The sequence below is a fragment of the Ylistrum balloti genome, unplaced genomic scaffold (genome assembly GCF_031769215.1).
Source record: "Ylistrum balloti isolate Yb309-2 unplaced genomic scaffold, AGI_CSIRO_Ybal_v1 Utg370448, whole genome shotgun sequence".
NCBI lineage: Eukaryota > Metazoa > Mollusca > Bivalvia > Pectinida > Pectinidae > Ylistrum > Ylistrum balloti.
This window is the reverse complement of record NW_026782298.1, coordinates 222,162-236,130: the sequence shown is the minus strand read 5'-3', so window position 1 is coordinate 236,130 and position 13,969 is coordinate 222,162. Positions and strand designations below refer to the sequence as shown.

The 13,969-nt window shown below is 36.8% G+C and overlaps 1 protein-coding gene across 1 annotated transcript; it reads right to left on the bottom strand.

Moving 5' to 3' along the window:
- Positions 1 to 6,687: 6,687 nt before the first annotated feature.
- Positions 6,688 to 12,189, bottom strand: LOC132554834 (uncharacterized). The gene is made up of 7 exons (XM_060219157.1): positions 12,168 to 12,189; positions 11,835 to 11,897; positions 9,110 to 9,380; positions 8,819 to 8,917; positions 8,466 to 8,507; positions 7,326 to 7,679; positions 6,688 to 6,778 (listed from the first exon to the last, which is right to left on the bottom strand). The coding sequence occupies exons 1-7, from the start codon at positions 12,187 to 12,189 to the stop codon at positions 6,688 to 6,690; spliced, it is 942 nt and encodes a 313-aa protein (XP_060075140.1).
- Positions 12,190 to 13,969: the final 1,780 nt, after the last annotated feature.

Genomic DNA, 13,969 nt, shown 5'->3' with positions numbered 1-13,969 from the left:
GACGTGGCTCTTCGACTTAAGCCACAAACCCCGCTATTTCCTACAGCTACACCAACACGGACAGCATTCCAACAAGTTGTGTGATTAGCGTGATTGTTTTCCTTTTGTCAATTATCCATTCCTTGATAGAAACCATCCTGCATCCCCAACTTATAGTGTTGTATGTAGTAATTGATTCAATATTTAAAATCTTGTTCCCAATATCACGATTTCTTCATCATGACCTTATTAAAAATGCCGTGTTACCCTATCGAATGATATTGAGTGTGTTTGGTGCTCGTCAGTGTGTCTACCGTCTCACTAAATGTGAACTTAAGTCTCGTTTGAGAACGTGATCTTGCTTACTTTTATTGACGACAGTTTGCGTGGATGACGTCATTGATGAAGCGGAAGACGATTTCCCTTTAACACCTGGTCTCTTGTTTTTTGGTTTTTTGTTGTTTTTTTTTTTTTTTTTTGGGGGGGGGGTGCGGGGTTATGGGTCTCCGAGTAAATATTTCACTTTGTTTGTGACTAGCAATCGTGTCATCGAATTTGAGTCTGAATTAAGATTAAGTTGACATGCTTGTTGTTCTTCTGTAAATCTAAGTTTTGGTAATTTCGTTTTATTGCCAGCTTCTTTCCCGACTGCTCAAAGTTGTCAATACCTAGAAACAAGTTATCGCATAAACCGCTTCAGTGAAAAACACGTTCAAACAGCATACGCCTGTATTTTCTTATGAGTGGTCAGTGATGTTTGGAACCTCGCGCGTCGAAAATATGTTCAAACAATTCACAATCGCACGTATAAAATATTCAGATGTAGATAAAAGGTTGAGGATGGTCCACTAATCACGAGAGACAACATTTAATATGAAATGTTAAATATACATAGTCATGTTCTGCGATTGTCGCGTAAAGATTTTTGACAACTGGTCTTTATAGTATTTTATATATTTTATCTTCTGAACAAACATTTTTCTTTCACCTCGAGACAAACGTTTGACTTTAGTTTGATTTATGTGATATTTTAATGAAGCAGATTCTATCTGGAGGCAGTGACTGTACCTCAATGTCATTGGTCAAATCCCTCTCTCTACGATCAGATTGAACCAGGCAAAAAGTAAATTTGTCTCTGTCAAGGATTATCCGACAAGAATGTAATTCATATAAAAAGAATCTTACACCGGTGACATCTTCAACAAGCTGTCCTTTCTTTTAAACTGATTGCAATCTCTCTAACATATGTTATAAGGAATCTTTTGGATCCAATTTCAATAGTTCTAGTTTCATTTAATGTCAGATTTTCCATTTTTAATAAAAAAAAAAAAACATTTGACTTGAACATTTTTATGTTATTTTAATAGTTGAAGGCGATTGTTGTGTTCTTTTTACCTTAAAGTATTATGTACCGTTTATTTAATGAGGGTAGAGAGAATTATGTACCGTGTATTAATGAGGACTTGAGAGAATTATGTACTGTGTATTAATGAGGGTAGAGAGAATTATGTACCGTGTATTAATGAGGATTAGATAGAATTATGTACCGTGTATTAATGAGGATTAGAGAGAATTATGTACCGTGTATTAATGAGGATTATAGAGAATTATGTACCGTGTATTAATGAGGGTAGAGATAATTATGTACCGTGTATTAATGAGGGTAGAGAGAATTATGTACCGTGTATTTAATGAGGATTGGAGAATTATGTACCGTGTATTAATGAGGATTAGAGAGAATCATGTACCGTGTATTAATGAGGACTAGAGAGAATTATGTACCGTGTATTTAATGAGGGTAGAGATAATTATGTACCGTGTATTAATGAGGGTAGAGAGAATTATGTACCGTGTATTTAATGAGGATTAGAGAGAATTATGTACCGTGTATTAATGAGGGTAGAGAGAATTATGTACCGTGTATTAATGAGGGTAGAGAGAATTATGTACCGTGTATTTAATGAGGGTAGAGAGAATTATGTACCGTGTATTAATGAGGGTTATAGAGAATTATGTACCGTGTATTAATGAGGACTAGAGAGAATTATGTACCGTGTATTAATGAGGACTAGAGATAATTATGTACCGTGTATTAATGAGGGTAGAGAGAATTATGTACCGTGTATTAATGAGGACTAGAGAGAATTATGTACCGTGTATTAATGAGGGTAGAGAGAATTATGTACCGTGTATTTAATGAGGGTAGAGAGAATTATGTACCGTGTATTTAATGAGGACTAGAGAGAATTATGTACCGTGTATTAATGAGGACTAGAGAGAATTATGTACCGTGTATTTAATGAGGGTAGAGAGAATTATGTACCGTGTATTAATGAGGACTAGAGAGAATTATGTACCGTGTATTTAATGAGGACTAGAGAGAATTATGTACCGTGTATTAATGAGGATTAGAGATAATTATGTACCGTGTATTAATGAGGATTAGAGAGAATCATGTACCGTGTATTAATGAGGGTAGAGAGAATTATGTACCGTGTATTAATGAGGACTAGAGAGAATTATGTACCGTGTATTAATGAGGGTAGAGAGAATTATGTACCGTGTATTTAATGAGGGTAGAGAGAATTATGTACCGTGTATTTAATGAGGACTAGAGAGAATTATGTACCGTGTATTAATGAGGGTAAAGAGAATTATGTACCGTGTATTTAATGAGGACTAGAGAGAATTATGTACCGTGTATTAATGAGGGTAGAGAGAATTATGTACCGTGTATTTAATGAGGACTAGAGAGAATTATGTACCGTGTATTAATGAGGATTAGAGAGAATTATGTACCGTGTATTAATGAGGATTAGAGAGAATTATGTACCGTGTATTAATGAGGGTAGAGAGAATTATGTACCGTGTATTAATGAGGACTAGAGAGAATTATGTACCGTGTATTTAATGAGGGTAGAGATAATTATGTACCGTGTATTTAATGAGGGTAGAGAGAATTATGTACCGTGTATTAATGAGGGTAGAGAGAATTATGTACCGTGTATTTAATGAGGGTAGAGAGAATTATGTACCGTGTATTAATGAGGGTTATAGAGAATTATGTACCGTGTATTAATGAGGACTAGAGAGAATTATGTACCGTGTATTAATGAGGACTAGAGAGAATTATGTACCGTGTATTTAATGAGGGTAGAGAGAATTATGTACCGTGTATTAATGAGGGTTATAGAGAATTATGTACCGTGTATTAATGAGGACTAGAGAGAATTATGTACCGTGTATTAATGAGGATTAGAGATAATTATGTACCGTGTATTAATGAGGGTAGAGAGAATCATGTACCGTGTATTTAATGAGGACTAGAGATAATTATGTACCGTGTATTAATGAGGGTAGAGAGAATTATGTACCGTGTATTAATGAGGATTAGAGAGAATGAGGATTAGAGAGAATTATGTACCGTGTATTTAATGAGGGTAGAGAGAATTATGTACCGTGTATTTAATGAGGACTAGAGATAATTATGTACCGTGTATTAATGAGGGTAGAGAGAATTATGTACCGTGTATTAATGAGGATTAGAGAGAATTATGTACCGTGTATTAATGAGGACTAGAGAGAATTATGTACCGTGTATTTAATGAGGGTAGAGAGAATTATGTACCGTGTATTTAATGAGGGTAGAGATAATTATGTACCGTGTATTTAATGTGGGTAGAGAGAATTATGTACCGTGTATTTAATGAGGACTAGAGAGAATTATGTACCGTGTATTTAATGAGGGTAGAGAGAATTATGTACCGTGTATTAATGAGGACTAGAGATAATTATGTACCGTGTATTTAATGAGGGTAGAGAGAATTATGTACCCTGTATTAATGAGGGTAGAGAGAATTATGTACCGTGTATTTAATGAGGGGAACAGCGATAATAGACAAGGTGTTTAGGAAGAGTGAGTTTTTATCGACGATATCTGCCATTGTAAAAATCTGAATCAAAATAAGTAATGTCAGGTTCTTAAGTGAGAACAATGTTAACATCAACGAAACCACTAACTGGCATCACATTTAACTTCAATAGAAAAACGGGATGTTTCCCAATGGCGGCGACTGTACTGCTTTCTGGCTTGCATCAAAATTACGGTTTTATCACTTAGATAACAAGGAATAAATATGCCTAGTTTAACATCAGAAACCATATCACATACTCTTGTATGTTCTATAATCACACATGAGGGACAAGATCTCAACAAAACATACTATCAGTCATTTACGTCCATCACTGATTTCTATATTCGTACGTCTTAAATGTTTTCCATCCAGGAAGAAATGTCGGTTGAATTATGACCACATTTTTCCTGATGATATAGAATTAGGGTGAAGCAGGACACTTTCTCGATATTTCTCAAAAAAAAAGCAACAAAATTGTAGTCGGAACAAGACAACTATAAAATAAAGGCAAATCATGAACAAAAAACGATATATACGGAGACCTTTGAAAAAAACAGCGATAATAAGACCAAGTGTTTAGTAAGAGTGAGTTTTTATCGAGGATATCCGGTTTTTGTCTCAGTATGTTACTTTTGGCTCGTTCTGAAATAAATCTGCTTTCCTCCTAGTCGTATTGCTGTCATGAGAATTTGACGATATATAACTTTTTTGCACTTCCCACCTCTCTCTCCCCACCCCCCTCTTCTTGCATCAAAGTTTGAAATTATTGCAATGTTAAGCTCTCTAAAACCTAACATAGTACATATATCTTTGCTGTGTGTTGGTAATTTTTGAGTATTTCCCTTATTCATGTGTTCTAAAACGAATTAAGTATTTCTTCGATCTCACACGTTCGAATTTCAGATTTTACGTCAATAACAAGTTTGAGATTTCTTGTTTGAAGTTTGCTCTGATACCTGATAGATATGAAACCTTTTCATCACTGTACAAATAACACACATTTGAAACAACGCCTTTCAATAGAAATTATAGTTTACCTTAGTTGTTGATTAACTGCATCATACAGATTTTTCGCCTTTCTAGGACTTAATCCGAGATCATTGAGACACTTGTTTGTGTACAAAAAATATTGATCTAATTGTGGAAATAACCTCGTTTGCCAAAACAAACAAATAAAAAGTCTCATTTCTCATCATTTTATTACGAGTTGTGTCAGCGATCATGTAAACATATAGCACACGTTTAGAAAGAGCCTGTCTTTTGTTAAACCATTAAAATTACACTGAAGATCAGTTATCTCCCTTGTCATGCATCTTAGTGTAGACATAGATATAGTCTGTCCTTTGTTTAGGCACTATAATTACTCTGAAGAGCAGTTATCTCCCTTGTCATGCATCTTAGTAAAGCCACATATATATATAAACATATAGAACATGTTTAGATATAGTATGTCCTTAGTTGAGGCACTATAATTACTCTGAAGATCAGTTATCTCCCTTGTCACGCATCTTCGTAAAGACATAGATATAGTCTGTCCTTTGTTTAGGCACTTTGATTACTCTGAAGAGCAGTTATCTCCCTTGTCATGCATCTTAGTGTAGACATAGATATAGTCTGTCCTTTGTTTAGGCACTATAATTACTCTGAAGAGCAGCTATCTCCCTTGTCATGCATCTTAGTAAAGCCATATATATATATAAACATATAGAACATGTTTAGATATAGTATGTCCTTAGTTGAGGCACTATAATTACTCTGAAGATCAGTTATCTCCCTTGTTACGCATCTTCGTAAAGACATAGATATAGTCTGTCCTTTGTTTAGGCACTTTGATTACTCTGAAGAGCAGTTATCTCCCTTGTCATGCACTCTAGTAAAACATATATATATATATAATCTGATATATACAAATACATATGATAAGCCATCTAGCACCACCACACATAATGATATGTAAAAATAACCATGATATTTTGTCATAGCTAAGAATACGACAGCCTGGCAAGTAAAGAAACTATCGAAAAAAAAACAAATGCTAAATAATTATTTTTGGTGATTTGAATATAAACTATCGCATAATATATCAATCATTTACTACAAGCCACAGCCAAACCTCGTTATCTCGAAATCTTATAACTTGAAGGCCCTGAATAATTCGAAGTATTTTTTCAGTCCCGGCCTAACTTTACACTAAACATATTTTATTATTTAAATGGAACAATCGGATAACACGAATTTTTCCCACCGACATCGAGATATCGAGGTTCCATTGTTATGTTTTTCTTCAATTGGTACATTTATCCTGCATGATAAGCTGTCAGGTATCAGAACCATATATTAGTCTATTCTCGAGATGAAGTACTTGATTTTTCAGTTTTATGTTTTTGTGGTTATATTGAATATTCCATCGCCTATTCAAGCTACAGCCTGCAGGTTTAAGTCGTCAAGAAACAGATTCACAAAATTATTAATGTTGGTACAATCTCCTCAGGTACAGTAAAACTAACCATTCAACATGTACCGAACCGATTCTTTTGAAACAAATTTGAAGCACTTTCACAAAATATATATCAATTTATAAAAAAGATGAATAAATATATACATCACAAACACATCATGATGAGCCCAGGAAATCAGCTACCTCCGCGGTGATATCCCTAGATCCCGATCTGTAACAACACTACATAGGTGTTACCAGAATCACGAAAGGTTTGGCCATCATGTATTGGAGTCTTAGATTTACATCACAACAGGACGTGACTTTGGTACGTCTCATACAGGTGTGATAAAGAGGTTAAAATGCGGTCTGCTTACTATCGTCAAGCATGCGGCGATACGTCTGATAAATCTTCATAAAATTGTCCCGCTCCATGCCATTCATTTCCCTGAAAATAATTTACATATTTATACTGTATCCGGTAAGATGCCACAGAAAAGTCATTGCAGAATGATAATGAAATCCGACATCCGGGGGCCATTTCATTCCAGAATTCGGTCTTCTACTTTAACGCCTAATTAATATATAGTACAAATCTTCAATGATTTAAAATTCTACATGAATACCTGGGATGGGGGCCAACCACTTATAGAAGTCTTACTAAACTCCTGACTGATCGTCAAGTCGTCCAAGGGCTACCTGTACCCCCGATGGGGGAGGACACCCCCCCACAACCCCTCAACCCCCCCCCCCCCATCTCCTTTCTTACTTTGTAAACTCCACCTATTATCCTTGATCCGGCCCTAATCTACATTAGAGGATCTGAACATAAAATCAATTATAGATGTTATATGTACGTCCCAAAAATTGAAGTCTCCCAATGAAGGACTAACACTAAATGGCAGACTTTATCAAATTAAATTAATTAATTATAACTGTGGAATAGTGTGACAGGAAATATGTCACCTAACACCTAGTAAAGTTTCTATACTTACTGCCGGAATTCCCGTTCGTATATATACTCCTGTTCTGGAAGTTCAGATGCTGCTATGTTGATCTGTCGAGTTGTCTCCCATTCCAACACTTGTCCGCCATCCCGACCGGAAGTAGACGTAGAGAACACTTGTCCGCCATCCCGACCGGAAGTAGACGTAGAGAACACTTGTCCGTGTCCACCGCCAGTTCCGTAACCACCCGAGGTTTCCATCGTCATGTTCCTCTCCAGGGTCTGCATGTCTCGTCCTTCCTCGTGCCCGCCGTGACGACCTTCACTTCTATGCATGTCAGTTCCCTGCCAATTTGTGGCCTCTAGTTCTTGTAGACGGCTGTCAATCTGATCATCCGGGACACTGCGGAATCAATCACTACCAGGTTATCATGTCATTGTCAAGGCAATGTCAATTATACAACGTCTCTACACATCAGGTGTCAATTATACAACATCTCTACACATCAGGTGTCAATTATACAACATCTCTACACATCAGATGTCAATTATACAACATCTCTACACATCATGTGTCAATTATACAACATCTCAACACATCAGGTGTCAATTATACAACATCTCTAAAAATCATGTGTCAATTATACAACATCTCAACACATCAGGTGTCAATTATAGAACATCTCTACACATCAGGTGTCAATTACACAACATCTCTACACATCAGGTGTCAATTATACAACATCCCAACACATCAGATGTCAATTATACAACATCCCAACACATCAGGTGTCAATTATACAACATCTCTACACATCAGGTGTCAATTATACTACATCTCAACACATCAGGTGTCAATTATACAACATACCAACACATCATGTGTCAATTATACAACATCCCAACACATCAGGTGTCAATTATACAACATCCCAACACATCAGGTGTCAATTACACAACATCCTAACACATCAGATGTCAATTATACAACATACCAACACATCATGTGTCAATTGATATTGTATCCATGCTACAGTCGATTGAATTTCTTCAACCAATATATCAAAACATTGGAAATAAATTAGATCAATTTCTCAATAAGTTTAAGATTTAGAAAAATAAAACGAAAATTTGTCGAATCGGAAGCTGGTTTTAAAATGAAGAAATTCACAAACACCTTCATACTTACCCTCTTAATGTCTCCAGCCAGACACGTGGTAATTTCATATCCCTGAAAGTCAAAATGACGAAATGACATCGTTACATGTTTTTTGATACCCAATTCATATGTTGAGCAAATGGACGTCTTCTATAAAATTTAAAAGTGTTATGAAGTGATCTTTCCCAACATTTCAAAGTCATATAAACATGTCACAAACCATTGCCTTATAAGGACACATCATTGTTAAAGTAAAATAACTCAATAATTTTCTCTAATGTTTTGAGGTATGTTAATTAGATGTTTGATACTGATTTTCCGATAAATGCCGCGGTTCTTTTTTTGAGGTTAGAGTTAGACATATAACTTTATGTTCTACTTACACTTCATACAAGTTGTCGTAGTCCACTTTGTCCAGCTTGTCCCAATTCTTATCGAAAGACCGGAAGCTCATAATTGACTCCACGTCAGTACTGCGGCCACTGAAAATGACAACAGTGACTACACTCTTCTATCTACTACAGAGAACTACCGACCTCAATTGCCAGTAATTTACAAGATAGAATGCTTTCAGATACTCAGAAGTGTTTTAATTAAGAGATCTTAATCAAATACAGGACATATTTCGAAATATATTATTGTTGGAAACAATATAATATACTAAAATTATTTACCTAATACCATCATGCATGTGTTTCTCCTTCCGCTTGGTGGCGCCACCCGCTGCTGCGGCCATCGCCTTGCTCCCTTTACCGCCAGCTCCTCCACAACAAAGACAAGGGAATGGACAGAGGCAACAGAGGATCGGGATAGCCAGAAAAAGGAAGGTTGCAAGACCAGTGAGAATTCCCGCCAAAATAGCGGTGTCCTGATGACTCAGGCCCGGAAGTACGCCCATTCCTGCCCCATACAATAGTGGGCTTTTGACGATACTAGTTACTTCCCCTGATGAGGATAAAAAATAAAATAAAAAGAAAAGCGTTCTGTTTTTAAACGAGACTGAAAACTTTATGAAATTGAAAGGGGATCACATAAAATGTGAAGTGTTGCACCGTCTGTCAATGGGAGTTACGTCCCCTGTAACGTGTTTGTCATTCACAAATTCTTCTTCGAGAATTTTATAAATTATATAAATTTCAATCCGTGATGTTTAAGTCAACATTATACTATTTAATTGGAATTATCATTGAAAATTTCAGTTATATAAAACCGATAAGAGTGATGTATCTATGTTTAGAAACTGTTTCCGACACGATTTTGTATCTGAGTGCGACATGTAGTGATTAAAATGCATGTATGTTAAGCGTCGCAGTCTCTCCATGTTTTACTGTATCGGCATGTTTTTCTGTGTGTTGTCGCTGCTAATGGGTTCTATCCTTGTGTGAGGTGTGTTCTATCCTTGTGTGATGTGTGTTCTATCCTTGTGTGATGTGTGTTCTATCTTTGTGTGATGTGTGTTCTATCTTTGTGTGATGTGTGTTCTATCCTTGTGTGATGTGTGTTCTATCCTTGTGTGATGTGTGTTCTATCCTTGTGTGATGTGTGTTCTATCTTTGTGTGTGTGATGTGTGTTCTATCCTTGTGTGATGTGTGTTCTATCCTTGTGTGATGTGTGTTCTATCCTTGTGTGATGTGGGTTCTATCCTTGTGTGATGTGTGTTCTATCCTTGTGTGATGTGTGTTCTATCCTTGTGTGATGTGTGTTCTATCCTTGTGTGATGTGTGTTCTATCCTTGTGTGATGTGTGTTCTATCCTTGTGTGATGTGTGTTCTATCCTTGTGTGATGTGTGTTCTATCCTTGTGTGATGTGTGTTCTATCCTTGTGTGATGTGTGTTCTATCCTTGTGTGATGTGTGTTCTATCCTTGTGTGATGTGTGTTCTATCTTTGTGTGATGTGTGTTCTATCCTTGTGTGATGTGTGTTCTATCCTTGTGTGATGTGTGTTCTATCCTTGTGTGATGTGTGTTCTATCCTTGTGTGTGTGATGTGTGTTCTATCCTTGTGTGTGTGATGTGTGTTCTATCCTTGTGTGATGTGTGTTCTATCCTTGTGTGTTGTGGGTTCTATCCTTGTGTGATGTGTGTTCTATCCTTGTGTGGTGTGTGATGTGTGTTCTATCCTTGTGTGATGTGTGTTCTATCCTTGTGTGATGTGTGTTCTATCCTTGTGTGATGTGTGTTCTATCCTTGTGTGATGTGTGTTCTATCCTTGTGTGTGTGTGTTCTATGTGTGATGTGTGTTCTATGTGTGATGTGTGTTCTATCCTTGTGTGTGTGTGTGTGTGTTCTATCCTTGTGTGATGTGTGTGTGATGTGTGTTCTATCCTTGTGTGATGTGTGTTCTATCCTTGTGTGATGTGTGTTCTATCCTTGTGTGATGTGTGTTCTATCCTTGTGTGATGTGTGTTCTATCCTTGTGTGATGTGGGTTCTATCCTTGTGTGATGTGTGTTCTATCCTTGTGTGATGTGTGTTCTATCCTTGTGTGATGTGTGTTCTATCCTTGTGTGATGTGTGTTCTATCCTTGTGTGATGTGTGTTCTATCCTTGTGTGATGTGTGTTCTATCCTTGTGTGATGTGTGTTCTATCCTTGTGTGATGTGTGTTCTATCCTTGTGTGATGTGTGTTCGATTCCTTGTGTGATGTGTGTTCTATCCTTGTGTGATGTGTGTTCTATCCTTGTGTGATGTGTGTTCTATCCTTGTGTGATGTGTGTTCTATCCTTGTGTGATGTGTGATGTGTGTTCTATCCTTGTGTGGTGTGTGTTCTATCCTTGTGTGATGTGTGTTCTATCCTTGTGTGATGTGTGTTCTATGTGTGATGTGTGTTCTATCCTTGTGTGATGTGTGTTCTATCCTTGTGTGATGTGTGTTCTATCCTTGTGTGATGTGTGTTCCTTGTGTGATCCTTGTGTGATGTGTGTTCTATCCTTGTGTGATGTGTGTTCTATCCTTGTGTGATGTGGGTTCTATCCTTGTGTGTGTGATGTGTGTTCTATCCTTGTGTGATGTGTGTTCTATCCTTGTGTGATGTGTGTTCTATCCTTGTGTGATGTGTGTTCTATCCTTGTGTGATGTGTGTTATATCCTTGTGTGATGTGTGTTCTATCCTTGTGTGATCTGGGTTCTATCCTTGTGTGATGTGATGAGTTATGTCCCCTGTAACGTGTTTGTACTTTGTATTTTTGATATTTTTATTTTGTTTTTTGCGTATTGACGAAAAATCACGGTGTTTTTATTTCTTTCTTTAAATTTTTCTGACACCATGAAATTAAAAACAGACGTAAGACCTGAGCAGATTTAGATTTCGAGTTTACTCTTAAATATAAAAAAAACTGTTTATATTACTTCAAGTGATACAGAGACATTCTGTTTTTTTTTTTTTTTTTGATTCTTACCAAATCCTCCCTCACATACACAGTTCGGGTCAACCGACATACTCTGCCACGTGCCAACACCTGCTGTAAAAAAAAAAAGAAAAAAAGAAAATTAGCATAAACAGGTATCAATAAAAATAATCTACATCCATTAGGTTAATATCTAGAATATTGCGTGTACCAACAACCATTGAAAAGCTTCGTCTCAGAAACTGTTACCGTAGAACGGACCAAGAACTTTCGTACTCTAGATTGATTACAAGTAGTTTGACACATATGTACACAATATCCTGAACAGATTTCAGATGAAAAAAAAGACACAACAGACGTCCTAAATAAACTTAACAAGCTTACGTTTCATTGATTTGAAAAGCATGTTGTGAAAAACTTGGTAAAGAAAGTGAAACGTTATCCAGTCAGAATTGAAGAATTTCTGATTTCACGTGATTTTCGACGTAAGCGATCTGGTTACCTCGTGACTTTCCGTAAGCATTCTCTTTTACGGAAAATGCCGAATGTTACCGATTCGAAATCATTGAAACTGTCACTTCGGTGTTTGCATTTTATAACAGATTATCTTAATTTAACTGTGTTGGATTATTTTTCTAAACTTTTTTAACGTGGTGCGATGAAGCCGTTAAACAGTCACTTCAAGACGTATAACATTGATCAATGATAATAAAAAGGTATACACATCAAAACAGCATGTCACTGGGCCAGAAACAAGTAATTAGTATCAATAAGTATGATTATGTTGTATTCACTGTCGGTATGTCAATATTGCTGGTCCTTGTTAGTATACCCTCACAGACGATTCATCCGATACCAGCAAGGCGCTGTCTCCCCTCCTTTTATTGTATTGAAAGTCTACCACAAAAGAAAAGTGTACACATCTCTCACCTGTGATATAAATATAGCTTTTATTTGGGGTGAAAAAACCGCAATGATGTGGTATGAAAGGTGACCTGGTTTCATGGTTAACTCTAGCATCAATGACAAGATGCAGATAAACTTGAGTGTCTTTTGTACAAGCATCGAGACTACAGCAGGTAGACACTGCTGGTGGTAGACACTACTGGTGGTAGACACTACAGGCGGAAGACACTGCTGGTGGACTCTTAGTCCCACAGGTTTACTGTAACCTGTATACCACGTTTCGGTTCAGAATATACAAACGTACTTCAGTTTTTTTTCTAAAAGATCTGATAAATGAAACTAATAAATCTATTTAATTATGGGGCAGCTGTACCTCCCAATCTAGATTTTTTTTAATTTTCTTTCAATCACTTTGAATATTCCTCAGTCGCCTAAACGTTTCAAAATTTAGATCCTTAGCATGACTGACGTGTACTTAACTCTTATTTCTATGAAAAAGCACTATTTATTTTGCTTTTTTTTACAATCTCCATACTGATTTAAAAGAATACCAAAAGGTTTCCATTCGACCTAGATCGAACAGTTATATCTCAATGTTCGGTCATCAGTAAAGGTTTTACAAAAGACAGGCGAGCGCACCAGTTAGTACATATTTAGAAATAGACAAACAATAATTGAATCATACAGCTTTTCGTCCTTCTAGGTCTCGTCAGTGATGCTACATCATACAGTTGTTTCGTCCTTCTAGCACTCGTCAGTGATGCTACATCATACAGCTGTTTCGTCCTTCTAGGACTCGTCAGTGATGTCACATGATACAGCTGTTTCGTCCTTCTAGGACTTGTTAGTGATGTTACATCATACAGCTGTTTCGTTCTACTAGGATTCGTCAGTGATACTACATCATACAGATGTTTTGTCCTTCTAGGACTCGTCAGTGACGCTACATCATACAACTGTTTCGTCCTTTTAGGACTCGTCAGTGATGCTACATCATCAGCTGTTTCGTCCTTCTAGGACTCGTCAGTGATGCTACATCATACAGCTGTTTCGTCCTTCTAGGACTCGTAAGTGATGCTACATCATACAGTTGTTTCGTCCTTCTATCACTCGTCAGTGATGCTACATCATACAGCTGTTTCGTCCTTCTAGCACTCGTCAGTGATGTTACATCATACAGCTGTTTCGTCCTTCTAGGACTCGTCAGTGATGTCACATGATACAGCTGTTTCGTCCTTCTAGGACTTGTTAGTGATGTTACATCATACAGCTGTTTCGTC